Below are 21,054 nucleotides of genomic sequence, written 5' to 3' on the forward strand. Positions count from 1 at the left end.
ATTTTAATACCTCAGATATACATGGTATCAGTTTACATACTGTGTGTATATTTGTGTTTTATACATTAAAAAGTTTTTTTTAGTCCCCCAAGAACCATTTTATTTTTCACTAATAGTAGCGATATCACACTTATTGAGAGTGCATGGAAACAAGGGAGAAAGGAAGGATGAATATGATTTGTAATATAATAGTACATTTTATATTATAACAGTATATTTTGATATAAAATTTCTTTATTGAATAAATAAATGCAGCATGTAGATTATTTCAATCCTAATAACACTGTGTTCTTTTAACACTGAGGTTCCCTGAAAACTAAACTTATCCTACATCTGCAAAGATAGTAATATTTCATCCATAGAGAGTTGCAGAGTCTATGATCTGAATTTTTTCTCCCATCCAAACAGATAAGTGGAACTCTTAGCAATATTGCTGCTGCTGCTAAGTCACTTCAGTCGTGTCCGACTCTGTGCGACCCCATGGACGGCAGCCCACCAGGCTTCCCCGTCCCTGGGATTCTCCAGGCAAGAACACTGGAGTGGGTTGCCATTTCCTTCTCCAGTGCATGAAAATGAAAAGTGAAAATGAAGTTGCTCAGTCGTGTCTGACTCTAGCGACCCCATGGACTGCAGCCCACCAGGCTCCTCCGTCCATGGGATTTTCCAGGCAAGAGTACTGGAGTGGCTTGCCATTTCCTTAGTGAACTTAATCTTTTCCAGTATTGTTTTTCTTTGGAATTCTTGGATGTGTCAAGATACTATTTAAATACATTTTAACCTTTAAAGGACACATGCATTTTTTTTTCCTTGAAAAATTCCCCCTTTCTTCTACTGTAATCCCAAATAAAGAACTCTTGAGTCTAAGGAGTAGAAAGAGAGACTGCAGTTAAATTCCCTAGAATACAAGATCTTTTAAAGCATTTACCCAGTGCAGACTATTTTGGGTGCTTTATGGCTTTGTTCAGAAGCATTTCTCTGTATGTCTGTCTTTTTATTGTTGCTTCCTGCCGCTGTCTTCTCGTTTCTTTGTCTTTTGCTGTCTCTCCCTCTCCCAGTCTTCCTTTCATTTCTCTTTTCCTTCCCTCCTATTTCCTCTCTCTCCTACATGTTATCTTCTTTGTTTTCGTTCAGGACTATGAGAGTAAATTGCAGGCCTTGCAGAAGCAGGTGGAGACGCGATCCCTGGCTGCAGAAACAACTGAAGAGGAAGAGGAGGAGGAAGAAGGTGAAATCTAGAGACTGAAACTTTCCTCTGTAGATGTTTTGAATCTGTGTTGTCAAATTCCTGAGCCAGTTTAAAGATGATTTAAAAGATGCTTGAGGCTAAGAGTCCAGGCTGTACTCTATGAAGTGGGGGTGGGACTAATAGTGTCTCTTAGAACCCAAGGTTTCTGAGCATAGTCTCCATAGAAATCTCTTAGTCAGTTTACATAAACTGTCTCATATTACCATACATATGAAATTTATATAGATGTGACAAGCAAATATAGAGCTTAATCTTTGTTAAGATGCTCTGTTTTACAGATTCCCCTGGTGGTCCAATGGTTAAGATTCCACATTTCCAGTGTAGGGGGCGAGAGTTTGATCCCTGTTTAGGAAACTAAGATCCCACATGCTGAGTGGTGTGGCCAAAAAAAAAACAAAACCAGGATGCTCTGTTTTATTTGCTGGTTTATGTCAGGATTACCCCGTGAGGACTTTGGAATGTAGAAGTGTGCATTAAATCTCTTTCTGGCAGATTGCTCATCACATTGTTTTGTCATACCTACCTGTCTTAAGTTTTCTAGAATTTCTTAGTTGAAATTAAAATGCGGTGTGAACATTCATCATATTTTTTCACCCAACCTCTTCAGTAATCTCAAGGCTTCATAATAACTTTAAAGAAACTCTTAATTTGTACACTGAATTCTTTATTTTTAAATATCTATGTGAAAACTGACCTTTTTTTTTCCTCTACTAGAAAGGAAAATAGATCTGTTTCAAGTTGTACAACAGACTAAGGGTTTTTCTTTATTATAAGCCACACTGAGCTGTATCTAAAAAAAAAGAAAGAAAAACTGGAAAGTAACTTGATTTTTTTAAAAAGCTGAGGTATAGGAGGGATGTAATTTCTACATAGTTATGAGTCCACCATTAAATACACCTGGTTTGCTTTTTCAGTTCCGTGGACACAACATGAATTTGAGCTGGCCCAGTGGGCCTTCCGGAAGTGGAAGTCTCACCAATTCACCTCATTAAGGGACTTACTCTGGGGCAATGCCGTTTACCTAAAGGAGGCCAATGCCATCAGTGTGGAACTAAAGAAGAAGGTATGGAGGTTGTGGGAACAGGGACCATCCTGAGGCAGAGCTGAGCCTGATGGGCTTCATGGTCCTCATTTTGAGACCACCTTTCCCTTGGGTGAACTCAGCAGCTTTTTGCTGTGAAACAGGTTTGTGTATGCCTTCATTTAACATATGTGCCTGGAATGAAGTAGGTACTGGTTATTGTTTAGTTGCTAAGTCATGTCTGAGTCTTTGCGACCCCATAGACTGCAGCACACCAAGCTTTCCTGTCCTTCACTATCTCCCAGAATTTGTTCAGATGCCCATTGAGTTGGTGATACTATCTAACCATCTCATCCTCTGCCACCCTCACCTCCCCCTGCCTTCAGTTTTTCCCAGCATCAGAGTCTTTTCCAGTAAGTCTGCCCTTCACATCAGGTGGCCAAACTATTGGAGCTTCTGCTTCAGCATCAGTCCTTTCAATGAATATTCAGGACTGATTTCGTTTAGGATTGACTGGTGATCTTCTTGCAGTCCAAGGGACTCTAAAGAGTCTTCACCAGTACCACAATTCGGAAGTATCAATTCTTCAGCATTCAGCCTTCTTTATGGTCCAACTCTCACATCCAAACATGACTGCTGGGAAAACCATAGCTTTGACTATAGAGAGCTTTGTTGGCAAAGTGATGTCTTTAAGTATTTGTTAAATGAAATTTTTAAAATAACATGTTTTCTAGCCTGTTTTATATATGAGGAGACTATATTCCTGATGAGAGTTAAAGAAACAGAAAAAAAAACAAAACATATCAGTAGAAAAATATTTCTCTTGGGTTCTGAAAATCTCAGTTTTCCTTTAGTTCTCTACCATTAAGATGGTACCTTTAAGTCCTCTGTGCCTTCTCTTCTACTAGGCTCTGAGAGGCAGTTTTGTGTAATGGACAAGCACATGCATTCTGCAACCAAACAGCCAGGTTCCTACCCCAACTCTCCCAGTTGTTTGACTCTAGTAACCTGGGCCTCTAGTCCCTCACCTACAGAGGGAGTTTAGCAACTGGACCTGCTACCCAGGGTTTTTGTGATTTCCTGAGGGGTAAGAGAATGAATACACATACAGTGTCAAAGTAGTGTCTACACATGGTAATTGTGATGCCAGAAACATCACACCACAGTATAGATTCATTGTTCTGCATGTCCCTGTGTTTGACAGTCTCCTGACTGCTAAGATTACGGGGAATAGGATGAGGGGGCAGTATTGAGAAGTAGGTAAGATCTCACACTGCCTGACTTTGGGAAAAAATCATTCTGTTTTTCTAGGGCTGTATTTTTAGTTTCGTGAAATAGGAATAAGATCTCTTATTCTTTTGTAACTCCATCTCATTTTGTGATTATATATTAACTATTTTCCTCTTCAAATAGATTAAGTGATGGCAGAGGCTAGGTCTTTTTTTCTCACAGCTATACCTAGCATTTCATTAATGGTTGGTTAAAAAAAAAAAAATAGGGAGTTGCCAAGAAATAAATGACATGATGAATGCAAAGCACTTTTCTGTAGTAAACACTTTTAAGAGTAACAGTTATAATCCTCTGGATTTAACAGAAAACCTTAGCACGTGTCCACCTGCTCTCATTTGGGGATGCATTCCTGGGTCCACCTTCTGTTCTCTATGGAAGTCTTTGTTCAGTCAACCAGGATATATTTATTGAGATTTTAGGTTGTGCAAAAACACTGTGCCAGGCCAGGAAAACAAAGACTGTAAATAGTTAAATGATTAATATACAAGTAGCCACGTTTCTCAATCAGAAGCTGTTGACCACATGCTGCTGTTTGACGTCTTTCCCATTGGGCCTGATTATGTTGCCTTGTTTCTGAACCTCACTTGGAAAAACAAAAAGCCTGTTTGTCCCTGGTTTCTTCTGTCCCTTTAGGTGCAGTTTCAGTTTGTTCTGCTCACGGACACGTTGTACTCCCCTCTGCCTCCTGAACTGCTTCCCACTGAGATTGAAAAAACTCAGGAAGACAGACCTTTCCCTCGTACAGTGGTAGCTGTAGAAGTTCAGGATCTGAAAAATGGAGCAACACATTATTGGTCTTTGGAGAAACTTAAGTATGAAAACATTACATGAAAAGTCAGTTGCTTTTATTTAGAAAATAATAATGAATTGCTCACGCGGGCTCTTTTCTCTGTGATGTTGCCACTGCTTCCTTTCTGTGCATCTAAATGCTGTTGCTGGTGTTGGTAATAGCACTGTCCATTCGTTTTCTTCTAAGTGAACAAATCGTGCTCTGTGAATACCTTTGTCATTTGTAGAGGTGATTTACATTTACCCTCCATAATGCTCCTTTGGCAGCGTGTGTACCAAATTTGAAATGACAAAGGGAAGATTACATGGTACCTTGTGCAAAGATGGCACGCAAATTTGGCAGGGAGAGGGGTGGAATCAAAATTAATTAACCCTCCATAGACCCTCTTATATTTTATAACTCTTAATTTTATAATATCTGTTTCTGTCTTGGATCTAGTAATTATTCATCTTTTCTGTCCTGGATCTCATGATGATGATGAATAAACAGGAAAGTTATAGCATAGCTTCCTTTGCCTTTAGTATAATGAGGTATTTTGTGCTGTTTCAGTATGTTTGAGATACCATATGCCATTGAACTACATTTATCCTGGGACTCAGTAGAGATTAGGTGGCCATTCTTGACTTTCTTGATGGCTTCTCTCTATATTCTGACACCTTGGATACTGAGTGTTAGAGTTTCTGTGCTTTTTGCCTTCATTCTTTTTTAATATCATTAAATGGTGGGAGCAGCTTTTTAAAACCTTGCATGGAAGATCCTTCCAGTGTGAAACTTTGATGTGGCCTTGTGGTACTAACCCAATGCACTTTACGTTTACTGTCCAGGCAGAGGCTGGACTTGATGAGAGAGATGTATGACAGAGCAGGGGAGATGGCCTCCAGCGCCCAAGATGAAAGTGAGACCACCATGACTGGCAGCGATCCATTTTATGATCGGTTCCATTGGTTCAAACTTGTGGGAAGGTATGTGATGATTTTATTCTTTTCAGGTAATGGTTTTAATTGTTTAAAGCCTCAAAGGTATTACATAAAGTTAAAGAAAAAAGTACAAAAAAGCCCCCATTTATAATCTTATTCGCTTACACATAGCCACTGTACCATTTGGTATATTTTCCTTCCCTTTTATCCAGCTGGCAGATTTAAGTCTCAGACTTTGAAACAAAGTAGCTGACAGTTTTCCCTGCCTCTCAACTCATTCACAAAATGTCTTACTCTTGACCAAGATAGATTTAAAAGAAAAAGAAAACCTGTGTCTGTATCTGGCATGGTTCAGAATCACAGTATGACATGCAGTTTATCAGACTACAATTTCTCCATGACCTGCTACATCCTCACTTTAATTTTTAAAACAGTGCATCTCAGTTTAGTCTTTACCAAGAGTGAATAGTTGCACACCTGAGTAGCCCACTTGCACCTCTTTTATGTATACTTTAGTCAGCATTGAATGTGAGGCCATATTGAGTCAAGTTCTTAGAGATTTGGAATTTTAAAAGCAGAGAAATGTAAGTTTTCACCTTAATGATTTCAGAATTTGAATTATTTTCTGATTGAGAAAACTTTCTGACAGTTTTAAAGGACCTGGGTTCAAAGGTAAAGCTGAAGTCGTAGTATTTTGTAGAAATGACATTGGTCTTTTTCACTCTACTCTGATCGTAGAGTGTGTTTTCATTTAAAGAGATGAATTGGCCAGACACATTTTACCCAAGCAAGGTATATACCTACTTTGCCATATATCATTCATCCATTTTGTTTTCTGCTCCACAATGACATGGAGATTGGAATAAAGATTTAAACTATATTATTTCACTTGATATTGAGTGGCTCCTTTGAGGCCTGGCTGCTAATCTTTTGTGTGAACGGGAGAACATAAATGTTTTACAGCATGTTATTTACCTGGCATATTCTACTCATGTATTTCCTTTGCTTTTCTTATTCTAAGGATCAGTCCTTGTTCCCTTTCACCTGAACCAGATGATTTATGCTTATTTTGTCCTTTTGCTTTTCCACTTGCTTATTTTGTTTTGGTTCCTCAGTGGGTTCTGTCCTGTTGGCACCTGTAGCTTCCTGTTTAACCGACTGTTCCTCTCTCCTTGGCTGTGTCCATCGGCGTGTCCCCTGGTGTCTAGCTCCCCCATTTTCCACGGCTGTGTGAATGAGCGCCTTGCTGACCGCACACCCTCCCCCACTTTTTCCACGGCCGATTCCGACATCACTGAGCTGGCTGACGAGCAGCAAGAGGAGATGGAGGACTTTGATGAGGAGGCGTTCGTGGATGACACCGGCTCTGACGCAGGGACGGAGGAGGGCTCAGATCTCTTCAGTGACGGGCACGACCCGTTTTACGACCGGTCCCCATGGTTCATTTTAGTGGGAAGGTTGGTGAGGTTAAAGTGAGAAAGGCGAAAAGGGACCAGCTCTTGCTCTAAAGAGGCTCCTTATGCAATTTTGGACAATTTTGCTTTAATCTAGTTCAATTCATGATGCGGGTGAGAGAGCCCTCAGGCAGCGTCTGGGAGCTTCTTGGCCTCCTCAGTACAACATATGTGGCAGTGTGTGAAGACTTTACATGGAGGATCCCTTGTCTTACAAGCCTAGTAATTTTGTTCTGAAGGAGGAGACCCCAGAGGAGAAAGTAATTAAGGCCAAGAGTCACACTGTTCTGGAGTTGGAGAGTGTTATTGTGGTCTGATAGTTCCTCTTGTAGGAATGTAAGTGAGGAAGCCTAAGGGGGTAATATGAGAGGGAGAACAGAGCAAGTCCAGTGTTAGGAGAAAGGGATTCTTGGCATCAGCAGGAATCACAGGGACAAACGTAGAGTCAGGAATAACATTAGGTTTATTTCTTGCATAGTCTATGAGCCCAGAAAAGAATCAGGAACGTGCAATTCCCTCTGTCTAACTCAGATGGATACCTTTCTTTTGCAGTTTCGTGGATCTTTGGCTTCTGCTAAGATTTTACCTGTAGGCATTGTAATGATGAATCTCATAAAATTATCTGTTGAGACTGTCAACAATGGATATTTGTTCAGTGCTCCATGACACTGCTTTGTGTTGAGTTTAGCTGCCAAAGTGAGGCATTGTCTCTGGCCCCATCTGTCAGTGATGCAGAGCTCTCATGCACATGTTCCTCATACTGGGGTCTTTGTCTACATCCTTCCAATCTTCATGCTGAAGTAATTTTAATTACAAATTCAACAGTGCAGCACTCACTGGATTAAAAAAAGTATTATGTTTCGAGGTATTACATTTAATTTCAGTGGTAATTTAAAACCATGTTTTGTTGAACCCTTTAAAAATAAAGGGAAATTACTTCAGTGTTAATGGGTTAGCACAAGTTATCTAAAAATAAACCTAAAGTGCAGCAAGTCTCCTGACCCACTAGGTATGTAAGGTTCTAAAGCTTAGCTCATAGTATGGTGTTGGTTGGTTACCTGGTGAGAATTAAATGTAGAAGATAATCAGCTTTATGGAAAGGGAGAAAAGAAGTGCTTTTTTGATAGAAATGAAGACCTCGGTTATGACCATAGGTTGGAATATTGGATTGGAATATTAGACAGCCTCAGGGTTTTATAATGGTAAAGGGGCATTTATTTAAGTTTTCCATGAATAAATGTAAAGGGATTATACAGCCATGAATATTGTCTGGTGTATGCCGGGAACAGATGTTCAGGATTTCAGAGGAGATGATTTATATTAAAACTGAGGAAGGCAGTTCTATGCACAAATCAAGGGGCCATAACGCATTCCTGGTTTTATGGCTATTCCTAGCCTCTTTTCTAAGAGGGTCCGAAGTTGGAACCAAGTTTTTATGGGTAAACTGCTCAGTCCTGGTGCCGGTTGTGCAGCTTCTCACCTTCTCACGCTGCTCACTTTTTTTCTGCATCATCGTAAATGAGGAATAGGTGGCTTCACACTATGTGGCATGTTGGGAAGAACACTGACCTAACAGGGCTGACAACTTAAACTGAGACCTGTTGGGTTCTCAAGTGTAAAATAGAGAGTTAGGTAAGAAAAAAAAGAAATAAATCTTTTTATTCTTTCTTATTCTTTCATGCATTCTAGAAGAGTGAATATTCTGGTTAAGAGTTCTACTCGGAAGCATTTGTATTTTGAGCCAGTTGTATGGAAAACTTAAGTCAGAATCCCACTTAATGGGGAAATTCTCTGCCTTAAGATGTATGTATATTTTCTCTCCTTTTAATCATATCAGATTGAATTGTAAGTATAAGGCAGTCACCTCTACTTCAATTTTCAAGTAAATTACTTGTGGAACTATGGCTTAGGAATTGACTTTTCCATTTCTTTGGGTTCCCTGGTTCTGAAACTCACTTGACTTTGCAAGGAAAACAGTAGGGAGGAGGTGAAATCGTAGTGGTCAGCAGAGTGAAGGGTAGCTCTTTATTTTCACCCTTGATGGCATTTCTTACCTACAGACAATTCATAGCAACACAGTGTCACCCAGTTACGTACCAGTTATTCTCTGTGTAAGAGGAGTAACTTCTTTGCTGTTTGTGTGATTCATGGGATTAGATTTCCCCTATTGACATATAATTGCAAATACAATTCACATAAAATTTCTAGTTTTTTAAAAAATTCCATTTGTAGGTTTTGATTCATGGCCTTGGCTGCCTCTGGTGAATTTTTATATGAAAATTAAAAGAGCTTGTCCCTTTAGCTGTTCTCTTATGGCATGCTGGGATGTTATGAATCATCCATCATCACTTGGGATGAAATGTGAAGTATTTAAGCTAGTCTTCTGGTTAAAGGTCTCCTGTGTTATTCTGTGACCTAAGTACCTGAACTGACATTCTTTCTGTAACTAGGATCGTAATTGCGCTGGTCTTCATTATCTTTGTGTTGACAGAATTTGTTTCCCTTTTTATGTACCCTCACAGAACTTTATGCTAATATATCCTTTACATCTTCCCCTCTCTCATCCCTCTTCTCTTTCAGTCTGCTAGATCAGGATACAAGGATTCTCAAGAATGAATAATAACTATAAAAATTCCAGTTTTAAAAGCTTTGTAAGAGAGCTTTTATAAAGTCCAGAGCATTGATTTTTGGTTGGAGAGCCTGTGTTCTCATAGGACAAAGAGCTGTCTAGAGACTGTGGGGTTGTGTAGACACAGGGCTGATGCCCATACCACTGCCTTCAAATTCTAGAGTTCTCTCTCTGAAAAGGGAAATCCGCAAGGATACTTTCTATTCTTAAACTTTTGAAGTAGCCATTGCCATAGACAGAAAGGGAATTCTCATCTTTACTGTGTGCTCAGATAGTACTTATTTCTTGGGACTTCCCTGGCAGTCTAGCAGTTAGGACTGAGCTTCCACTGCAGGGACCCAGGTTTGTTCCCTGGTCGGGGACTTAGGATCCCGCATGCCATGTGGCACAACCAAAAAGTTAAAAAAATAATTTTTAAAAAAGGGTTCTTGTTTTTGAATAGCTACTTTTAAATATGAAAACAGCTGTATAAATTAAATATGGTTAAGAATCTAAACATGTCGTATATAGTTAATATCTATTATGAGTATGACTTTGAAAAATCAACCCAATATAAAGTTAAATGGTTTTGCTTCTTACCTCTGGTTTAACCTGTTTTTCTGGAAAAATCTTCCACTTCTACTTAGAGAGCAAATCATTTTCCCATTCACTTATGTCCATAGATATTCAGTCATTCAACAGCTATTTTTTGAGTACATTTATTCAGTAAATCTAGCCAGGCCCTCTGCAGACAATGGCAAGTAAAACCAGACATAGTTCCTGCCCTCACGGGTTTTCCTTGTGGTGGGTAAGATGGACAGATGATTGCATAAGTAAATGGAAATCATAGCAGTGATGGAGTTGTGTGTTCCTGAGATCATAAAACATTGGGGAGACCTGTCCTAAGAGAGTGGTATTTGAAATAAGACCTCAAGATGTGAAATCAAAGGTTTGGAATGGGTAGTAGAGCTCAGAGAGGACAGCAGACAGGGATGGAGCATGCGCCATGGCTCTTTAATAGTCAAGGGATTGGAAGGGGGCAGTGGCTGGAATGCTGGCAGAAGATGAAGGTGGTCTGTATGTGTGCTGACTTTGGAAGTGAAATGATTCATTTAGTACCTTAAGCCAAATTCTTAGTCTTTAAACTGTGTCATAGTAGTTGATGTTTGAGAGACTTGTTTGTAATCCTTTTCAGACTTTTCATTTTAAGATTTTTGTACCATACAGCTTTTAGCCCTCTTTTTTAGCATTGCCCTCCCCCCTTTGGAGCAGACTGAAAGGGAAGCAGATGTCGTTTGATCTGATTCCATGTTCACTTGCAATTGTGGGTTTTTTTTGGTTATACTTTCATTCATATTTCATTTATGCTCTTTTACTTTTATTAACATTTGTTTTCCTGTGGTGTATTTTGTCTGTTTTCAGAATTGTTTTCATTTCTTTGAGTTGAAATCCCAAGAATCTACTCCATCTTCCTTTGCTTTGTTTTAAAGTAGATTCAGAGCAGGAAAAGGTGCAGACATCCATACAAGCATACCTCGGAGATATTGCTGCTTGGTTTCCAGACTACCACAGTAAAAGCAAATATTGCAGTAGCCAGTTGCATGCCTTTTTTGATTTCCTAGTGCATGTAAAAGTTATGTTTACATTACATTTGGTCTATTAAGTGTGCAAAGCATTGTGTCTAAAAAAACAACATACATATCTTAATTTGGGCTTCCCAGGTGGCTTAGCAGTGTAGAACCCACCAGCCAGTACAGGAGATGCAGGTTCAATCCCTGATCCAAGATTCCTTGGAAAAGGAAATGGTAACCCATTCCAGTGTTCTTGCCTGGGAAATCCTATAGACAGATAAAGCTGGCAGGCTACAGTCCATGGGGTTGCAAAAGAGTCAAACACAATTTACTGACTAAACAATGATGACCTTAATTTAAAAATACTTTATTGCTTAAAAAAAAAAATGCTAGCCGTCATCTGAACCTTCAGTGAAATAGACTCTGCTTGTAGAGGCTGCTGTTTGATAGCATTTTACCTACCCACTGTGTTGTTACTGTGGAACTTTCCAAATTGGAATCAGTCCATTCAAACCCTGCCCCTGCTTTATCAAGTATTTATGTAGTATTTTAAATCCTTTGTTAACCATTTCAAAAATCTTCCCAATGGCTTCACTGGAAATAGTTTCCATCTCAGGAAGCCACTTTCTTTGCTCCTCCATAAGAAACAACCCTTCATCCCATAAAGTTTTATAAGACAGCAATTTATTCACATCTTTAGACTCCTCTTCTAATCCCTGTTCTCTTGCTGTTTCTACCACATCTGCACTTAACTTACTCCATCGAAGTCTTGAATCCCTCAAAGTCATCCATGGGGGTTGAAAACTTCATCTAAACTCGTGTTAATATTGATACTTTGACTTCTTCCCATTAATCACAGATGTTCCTAATGGCATCTACAATGACGTATCCTTTTCAGATCCATCAAAGAAACCACTGTCTATGGCAGCTGTAACCTTACAAAATGTACTTCTTAAATAATAAGACTTGAAATTTCGTCAAAATGACTTCTTGACCCATGGGCTGCAGAGTGTGTGTTGTGTTAACAGGCATGAAAACCTTAATCTCCATCAGGGCTCGTGGGTGACCAGGTGCATTGTCAGTGAGTGGTAATATTTTGAAAGGACTCTAGCTCCTGCCCCTGAGCAATAGGTCTCAACAGTGGACTTAAAATATTCCATAAAGCATGTTGTGAAAAGATGTGCTGATCATCTAGACTTCGTTGTTTCATTTATAGAACACAGACAGAACACAGACAGACTACATTTAGTGTAATTCTTAAGGGCCCTAGGGTCTTCAGAATGGTAAGTGGGGATTGGCTTCAGCTTCAAGTCACCAGTTGCATTAACCCCTAATGAGAGTCAGCCTGTCCTTTGAAGCTAGGCATTGACTTCCTTCTAGCTCTGAAAGTCTTAGATGTCATCTTCTTCCAATAGAAGGCTGTTTCATCTGCATTGAAAATCTGTTATTTAGTGTTTTTGTTGTTGTTGTTCAGTTGCTAAGTCATGTCCAGCTCTTTGCAACCCCCTGGACTACAGCATGCCAAACTCCCCTGTCCTTCACTGTCTCCTGCAATTTGCTCAAATTCATGTCCACTGAGTCAGTGATGCTATCTAACCATCTCATCCTCTGCCACCCCTCTTCTCCTTTTGTCTTCAATCTTTGCTAGCATCAGGGTCTTTTCCAGTGAGTCAGCTCTTCGCATCAGGTGGCCAAAGTATTGGAGCTTCAACTTCAGCACCTGTCCTTCCAATGAGTATTCAGGGTTGATTTCCTTTAAGATTGACTGGTTCAATTTCCTTACAGTCCAAGGAACTCTCAAGAGCCTTCTCCACCACCACAGTTTGAAAGCATCCATTTTTTGATGCTCAGCCTTCTTTATGATCCAACTGTACATGACTACTGGAAAAACCATAATTTTGACTATATAGACTTTTGTCAGCAAAGTCATGTAATCCTTTCTAATATGCTGTCTAGGTTTGTCATATCTTTCCCTCCCAGGAGCAGATGTCTTTTAATTTCAAGGCTGCAGCCACCATCCACAGTGATTTTGGAGCCCAAGAAAATAAAATCTGTCACTGCTTCCACTTTTTCCTCATCTGTTTGATATGAAGTGATGGGACCAGATGCCCTGATCTTAGTTTTTTTGAATGTTGAGTTTTAATCCAGCTTTTTTTCACTCTCCTCTTTCACCCTCATCAAAAAGCTCTTTAGTTATTTAGTGTTAGCTACCTTCATTAATTATCTCAGCTGGATCTTCTGGATAATTTGCTGTAACTCCTACATCAGTACTTCTGCTTCCTTTTGCACTTTTATGTTATGGAGACAACGTCTTTCCTTAAGCATCATAATCCAATCTCTGCTAGTTCCATACTTTGCTTCTACAGCTTCCTCATCTTTCTTGGCCTTCACAGAATTAAAGGGAGAGGACCTTGCTCTGAATTAGGCTTTGGCTTACGGCAATGTTGTGGCTGGTTTGATCTTGTATCCAGACCACACAAACTTTATATCATCAATAAGGCCTTTTCACTTTCGTATATCATTTGTGTATTCACTGGAGTAGCACTTTTAATTTCCTTCAAGAACTTTTCCTTTGCATTCACTGCTTCGCTGACTGACACACAAAGCCTAGCTTTAAGGCTGTCTCAGCTTTCAGCTTGCCTTCCTCACTAAGCTTAATGTTTCTAGCTTTTTATTTCAGGTAAGAGACATGAGACTCTTCCTTTCACTTAAACACTTAGAGGCCATTGTAGGCTAATTACTTGTCCTGATTTCAATATTGTTGTGTCTCAAGGAATGGGGTGGGGGCGGGGCTCAAGTATAGGAAGAGAGACAGGGGAATGCCTGTTGGTGGAGTAGTCGGAACACACATTTACCGAGTAAGTTCACTGTCTTGTGTAGGTGGGTTTGTGGCATCTCAAAACAATTACAGCAATAACATCAAAGGTCACAGATCACCATAAAGAATACAATGATAATGAAAAACTCTGAAATATCATGAGAATTACCAAAATGTGACAGAGAGTCATGGAATAAGCAGATGTTGTTGGGAAAATGGTGCCTTGCTGGAGACATGGTTGCCACAAACCTACTTATAAAAAATGCAGTATCTGCAAAGTGCAAAACAGTGGAGCACAATAAAACGAGGTATGCCTGTATGTGTCACATTGGGCTACATTTGATTTGTTGACGTAAATGTTTACCTTTTGTCTTGTCTCGTGTCCAAGGATCAGCATATACCAAGTGAGAAGATAGGAGCAACAGTAGGAACTAGGTTGTTTCCCATCCACTAACTGGAATAAATACCCAAACTTTGTGATCAGCAGTTTGTATTGCTTAAAGAAAAAATCAAAAGCTACAAAATTATGAAAGAAAATAAAAAAAGAACCAATGTGATACAACTTTGCTAGTTCATCTGAAGTAGAAAATGTTAGGTCTTATTTTGTGTATCTGATTTCTGAGTAAGGTTTTGGGCTCTGGAAGCAAAAGACACCCTTTGTGGATCGGTGTCTCCTTCCTTAGCATTTTTGTTGATGTCCATCCTGAGTCTCCTGCAAGCTCACTAACAGATATTTCTGGCTTCATAGCCTTTCTGCCCATATGTGTCAGTCACCTTGCCTAAATACAGTCATTTCTTAGGGTAAAAATAAAGACCCACAGTGTTGTGACTTGAAATCTATTTTAGAGTTATTAATTGTATTTTAGTCACATTTCTCTGGCGTTTTTTTTTTTGGGGGGGGGTCTCCTGATTTCTATTTTATCTATCAGGAAAAACAAAACAAAACCTCTTTATATAGTTACATGAAAAGGTTGAACTCCTTAATGGGTTCCCTTTTCCCCACCCTTAGCAGTATTCATATCTTAGAAGTCTACTTCCAACTGTTAACTCCTCTACCTGTTGTAATTTTTATAGGGAGTGATTTAGTGTAAGTTGATCTTTCACAAGCATTTGCATTTGTTTATATGTTATTTGTGCCGAAAAAGCACCCGGAGACAGTCTAAGAGTACAAAACAGAGCGGCAACCTTAAGACAGGGCCCAGAAGCCAGCTCACAGTTTCATGAAGATATTCTCAGTAAATCTGAAAGCCAGGCTCTCTGTCTGTGGGATGCTCAGATGCTTGTCTCCTGGTGTCTGTCTCTAGGGCCTTTGTTTACCTGAGCAACCTGCTGTACCCCGTGCCCCTGATTCACAGGGTGGCCATCGTCAGTGAGAAGGGAGAGGTGCGTGGATTTCTGCGTGTTGCTGTGCAGGCCATTGCAGGTATGTGCCCCTCTTCTGAAATGAAAGCTGTGGGTTCTTTGCCTTGAGACAAAGCAGGCCGGTTCCGTATGGGCCGTGTTTCAGTTACACACTTCAAAACAAACCGTGGTGCATCTGACTATCTCAAAGAGAGCCTTTACTGCTTCCTTTCTAACTCTTCTTCCCAGATTTCACAGGTAGATCCTGTTTGGTTTGTAGTAGATCCTACTGCTATTTTTGAATAATGGGGTGAAGGGATTTCCTTTACCATGAGGAACAACTCTTGGATTAACTTTATAAAAGTAATTTGCATTTTAAATAATGGATTTTAACTGCTTCAGAAGTAACAAGATTTTCAGACATTTTCTTGCCTACTTTTCTCTCAGGATACAGCTAGACATTTTGTGCTTTGGCTGCAGTTTTGTAATGCGTGGATCAAGATTTTGATACTTTACACTTTTCCAAGATCCAGCCTACCTTCTGAGGAAAGAACATGGCTATTCCCTGTTAGCTTTTCTGTTTTAATTTCCAAATGCTGTGCTGTATTTAATGACCTTTCAGCTTTTCTCCATGGAAATGTGTGACAGTCACCAATGTTGACTTTATGGTGGTCTCCACAAATTCAGTCTAGTATTTTCAAATATTTGTTGAGTATTATTGAATATAGTCTCACCAAGGAAAGGGAACAGTATTTCTAATTATGATATTTGAGCAGTATCAAGAATCAAACTGATTCTTTATTAACTAGTTTCATTTGAGCAAGGAGAGGGGTATGTTTCCCTGAGTGGAGATGGAAACCCTATTTGATCTTACTGCTTTGGTCTCATTCTTTCTCATGCAAAAGACTTGTTCTTTAGTATCTCCTCTTATATTAAATTTTTGGGACCTTAAGTTTCCACTGCTTTCCTGTTTATTTTGTAATCCAATGAGTCATTTTCCCTCGGCCCCATATGTCATCTCATCCTTGCTTTTTTCTTTTCCTGCTTAGCGGATGAAGAAGCTCCTGATTATGGCTCTGGAATTCGACAGTCAGGAACAGCTAAAATATCTTTTGATAACGAGTACTTTAATCAGGTGAGAAATCTTCCAGGAAGAGAAAAGCCCTGTGGAAGAAGAAAGAAGTAGACAGATTTGTTAGGAGGATGGATGTTCAGCACTGGAGGGAAGTTCTCCCTAGAATTAAAGGGTGTAGGTAGCCACAGGATTGTTTAATAGAACATAGGACATGTCTGACAGTTCCCAAGGCGAGGGTGAAAGCCCAGCATTTACACTATGTGGTATCACCTTTTCTCAGTTCAGTTCAGTTTAGTTGCTCAGTCGTGTCCGACTCTTTGCGACCCCATGAATCACAGCACACCAGGCCTCCCAGCTGCTGCTGCTAAGTCGCTTCAGTCATGTCCAACTCTGTGCAACCCCATAGACGGCAGCCCACCAGGCTCCCCCCGTCCCTGGGATTCTCCAGGCAAGACACTGGAGTGGGTTGCCATTTCCTTCTCCAGTGTATGAAAGTGAAAAGTGAAAGTGAAGTCGCTCATTTGTGTCTGACTCTTAGCGACCTCATGGACTGCAGCCTACCAGGCTCCTCCATCCATGGGATTTTCCAGGCAAGAGTACTGGAGTGGGTTGCCATTGCCAGGCCTCCCTGTTCATCACCAACTCCCGGAGTTCACCCAAACTCATGTGCATCGAGTCGGTGATGCCATCCAGCCATCTCATCCTCTGTCATCCCCTTCTCCTCCTACCCCCAATCCCTCCCAGCACTGGGGTCTTTTCCGATGAGTCAACTCTTCACATGAAGTGGCCAAAGTATTGGAGTTTCAGCTTCAGCAACAGTGCTTCCAGTGTACACCCAGGACTGATCTCCTTTAGGATGGACTGGTTGGATCTCCTTGCAGTCCAAGGGACTCGCAAGTCTTCTCCAGCACCACAGTTCAAAAGCATCAATTCTTCGGCACTCAGCTTTCTTCACAGTCCAAATCTCACATGCATACATGACCACAGGAAAAACCATAGCCTTGACTAGACGGACCTCTGTTGGCAAAGTAATGTCTCTGCTTTTCAATATGCTATCTAGGTTGGTCATAACTTTCCTTCCAAGGAGGAAACGTCTTTTAATTTCATGGCTGCAGTCACCATCTGCAATGATTTTGGAGCCCAAAAAAATAAAGTCTGACACTGTTTCCCCATCTATTTGCCATGAAGTGATGGGACCAGATGCCATGATCTTCGTTTTCTGAATGTTGAGCTTTAAGCCAACTTTTTCACTCTCCTATTTCACTTTCATCAAGAGGCTTTTGAGTTCCTCTTCACTTTCTGCCATAAGGGTGGTGTCATCTGCATATCTGAGGTTATTGATATTTCTCCCAGCAATCTTGATTCCAGCTTGTGTTTCTTCCAGCCCACTGTTTCTCATGATGTACTTTGCATATAAGTTAAATAAGCAGGGTGACAATACACAGCCTTGACGTACTCCTTTTCCTATTTGGAACCAGTCTGTTGTTCCATGTCCAGTTCTAACTGTTGCTTCCTGACCTGCATATAGGTTTCTCAAGCATCAGGCAGTCCTTAATCCACGTAACTTTTCAGTCACAATTATTTGTGGGGCACATAAACAGACGTAAAAGAAATGTGGGAAAAATATGTTGTCATACTACTTATCATCTACTTATGCTGCCTTGTTTTCAGAGTGACATTTCTTCGGTTGCATTGACCCGTTCTGGTCTGTCCTTGGAGGAGCTGAGGATTGTGGAAGGACAGGGTCAGAGTTCTGAGGTCATCACTCCTCCAGAAGAAGTCAACCGAATGAATGATCTGGGTGTGTAATCAGAGTGCTGTGACTGGAGGTGCTTTCCAAGAGGGGAAAGCACTGACCATTGTTAAGGATGATCACTACTTTTATCAACTAGTGATGGAAGAATACACTCTCCTCTCTGAAAGGTGCTTTGTCATTATTTGAACCATACCTGTGTTCATTTGACCTGCTTTAGATCTGAAGTCAAGCACTTTGCTGGATGGTAAGATGATGATGGAGGGATTTTCTGAAGAGATCGGCAACCACCTAAAGCTGGGCAGTGCATTCACTTTCCGGGTCACAGTGCTGCAGGCCAGTGGAATCCTCCCAGAGTATGCAGACATCTTCTGTCAGTTCAAGTAAGTATGCAGACATCTTCTGTCAGTTCAAGTAAGCCCCACTTTGCTCCTCCTCCCTAGCCGTTAACCTGGATAGTGACTTTTGTGCACTATAGAGTGCTCTTAGACTTGCCAGATTGTACACTCTCAAGAGAGAAATGACTCCCAGACCCTGAAATAAAATGCTTTCTTTACTCTGGTTGGGAGTAAGAAGTAGAAACAGGCAACGGAACGAAACAGAGTTCATAGTGGGAAGGAGTGCGGCCACACATCCTGCTAGAGGTTCAGTTATGGACTGTCCCCCTCTGCCAGGAGTACAGGGTCAGATCCAGTTAAGCTTACTCATCAGCCTTTTTAATGTTCTTCATGCCAAAATGTCTTGTTAATAAACAAGTCTGAAATCAATGAATTATCCAACTGCCAATTATGCCTGTTTAATGCTTGGGAGAAACAAAATGTAAGTCGTTTAAAGAACAGCAAAATTCTATATCCATTGAAAGAAAGCTAGTAAGTAAGTAGAGAAGATGTGACAGGTTTCATTTCTCATCTGTTTAATAAACATTTTCTATCCTGTAACCCTCTGGAGCTCTGTGCTTTAGTTACTTTTGTCTCAAGACTTCCAAAAACATTTTTTTGGAGAATCTTAAGTTTTAATACTCCCAACATGAATATATCTTTTGAGTACTTGGAAAGGGCCACAGTATAAAAGAAGGAAGTTTGAACTGCCCCATTCCTAAAGCCCACAGTTTGCTGTTGGTGCCACCAAAAGGCTGCTTTAGGTTTCTGCCCTTCCTTTCCCCTCGGTGTGTGCCTTATCCTTTCCAGAGGCCTCATGTAGCTTCACTTTCTATGTAGTTGTCAGCCAAGTTCTCAATTAAATGTGGTTATTACGTAGTTAAGCTGCTAATGTAATTTGCTAAAACGTAACAATTGATGAAATATTATCCATCCAGTATAGATTTGCTCATTTAATGTGTTTTCACTAACAGTCTCCATTAGTAGCTAATGTATTTTACGGAAAAGACCTGCTTGGTCAGCTGACATCTGAAATGGCAAGAATGGTCTATTAACTTCTGTCCCAAAGTCTCCTGAAAAGAGAGTAGCATCTCCACCTGGTGTAAGCATTGGAGGAAAGGGCATGTTGACTCATGTTGAAAGAAGACTCAGATTTTTCTGGGGTTTTTATAAACTCTCATCTGGCCTGCATTGGGAAGACACAGCTGTAGAGCACAGTCAGTGGCCTCAGGTATCACCTATGTGGAACCCCCACATATTGGTATCTGCTCCGAGGAGAGCCTTGGAGGAGTGTAGGGCAGAGGCCAGCTGATGCTCATGCGGCCTCTGGCAGGTGCACTGTGTGGTCTGGAAAGGAAGAAATTGGAAGAAAAAGAAAGGAGTAAAAAGTAGAAGAGAGGGAGAAAGGTAAGGAGAAATGAGAAGAAAGAAAATAGGCAAGAGTACGCGTAGTGTGGAAAGATGCAGTGTCACAGTGGTACGTGATTTGGTTACTTGGCAAAAGTCCACCATGGTCTTCAGGCTGAGAGAATTATGGTTGACCCTTGAACAACTCAGGAGTTACGGGCATTGACCCTCCTCCACAAAGTCTGAAACCCAAGTGTATATCCAGGGTTCCTCTGTATCCGCAGTTCCACATCTAAAGATTCAACCAACTGTGGATCGTGCAAAACCGTAAAATTTACTATTTAAAAAATCCACATATAAGTGGACCCACGCAGTCCAGACCCAGAACACCAGTGATGTTCAGGGGTCACCTGTAATATGGAAGACCAGGAGTTCATGGAAGACCTGGTCTCTCTGCCCACTGTTTATCCCTCTTTTCCTGTAGGAGTGTGGGGTATCCTTCTAGTGGATATTTCTGTCTAGCAGTACATCTTTGAATTGTGTATTCTGTAATTCTCCACTACTTTTTATTTCAGACTAATATTAGGGAGACAGAACAATAAAATCTCATTATTTATGAGAATAAGTAAACATAGCCCAGTGACTCAGCAAACATTTCAGGAGTATTTTCTATATTTCAAGCCCTGTGGGAGACACACACTCTCTTTTGGGGAAACAGGCAAATAAATACATTATTACAAACAATGGTATCATTGCTATTGAAGAAATAGGCCCCTGTTGCTATGGGAATGTAGAACTGTTTGAGTGAGTCAGGGAAATCTCCCTGGAAGAGGTGACATTTGAATCTGCTCCTCGCTGGTCTTAGAGAGGTTCCCAGCAGATATGCCATCCACAGGCTTTAGTGCTACCTTATAGAAGCTTCAATCTGCCAAATCTTTTCTATACAAAATGATTTCAGTTTTTATTTTCAGTAAAAACCTTCTGCATTGGAATGAGAGTTCACTGAATTCAGTCTTCATATGTTTTCGTAGCTAAGTGGTGTGTGCTCAGTTGCTTCAGTCATGTCCGACTCTTTGAGACCCCATGGACTGTAGGTTTCCAGGCTCCTCTGTCCATGGAATCTTCCAGGCAAGAATACTGAAGTGGGTAGCCATTCGCTTCTTCCCTACCCAGGGGATCTTCCCTATTCAGGGATCAAACCCATGTCTCCTGCATTGCCTGCACTTCAGGCAGATTCTTTACCGCTGAGCCATCAGGGAAGCCCCAGCTAAGTGGTAGGGTTAGTTGATTTTTCAGTCAGTTTTGAAATAAAATCTAAAATGTTATCTGTGTGATATGGAACATGTTCTCTACAGGGCAATGTAAATAACTTGTCTCAGTTAAAAACTCTGCTTAAGATGCTTCTTTCCATGGGATCCAAGAGAATTCTGATGAAACCATTTAATG

At 40.5% G+C, this 21,054-nt stretch overlaps 1 protein-coding gene across 8 annotated transcripts in view; it reads left to right on the top strand.

Moving 5' to 3' along the window:
* The window catches only part of KIF1B (kinesin family member 1B), a 151,316-nt gene that overhangs the window by 97,705 nt on the left and 32,557 nt on the right, over window positions 1-21,054 (top strand). For 5 of the 8 annotated variants that reach the window (XM_070385216.1, XM_070385218.1, XM_070385219.1 and 2 more), the window contains 9 exons: window positions 1,132-1,225; window positions 2,161-2,309; window positions 4,191-4,369; window positions 5,172-5,309; window positions 6,473-6,721; window positions 15,020-15,138; window positions 16,106-16,191; window positions 17,803-17,932; window positions 18,105-18,267. In XM_070385216.1, coding sequence (XP_070241317.1) covers window positions 1,132-1,225; window positions 2,161-2,309; window positions 4,191-4,369; window positions 5,172-5,309; window positions 6,473-6,721; window positions 15,020-15,138; window positions 16,106-16,191; window positions 17,803-17,932; window positions 18,105-18,267 — 1,307 coding nt within the window. The remainder of the gene's footprint in view (window positions 1-1,131; window positions 1,226-2,160; window positions 2,310-4,190; window positions 4,370-5,171; window positions 5,310-6,472; window positions 6,722-15,019; window positions 15,139-16,105; window positions 16,192-17,802; window positions 17,933-18,104; window positions 18,268-21,054) is intronic. The other 3 variants (XM_070385222.1, XM_070385223.1, XM_070385224.1) reach the window with 1 other exon arrangement.

The sequence above is a fragment of the Bos mutus genome, chromosome 16, assembly GCF_027580195.1.
Source record: "Bos mutus isolate GX-2022 chromosome 16, NWIPB_WYAK_1.1, whole genome shotgun sequence".
Classification (NCBI taxonomy): Eukaryota; Metazoa; Chordata; class Mammalia; order Artiodactyla; family Bovidae; genus Bos; species Bos mutus.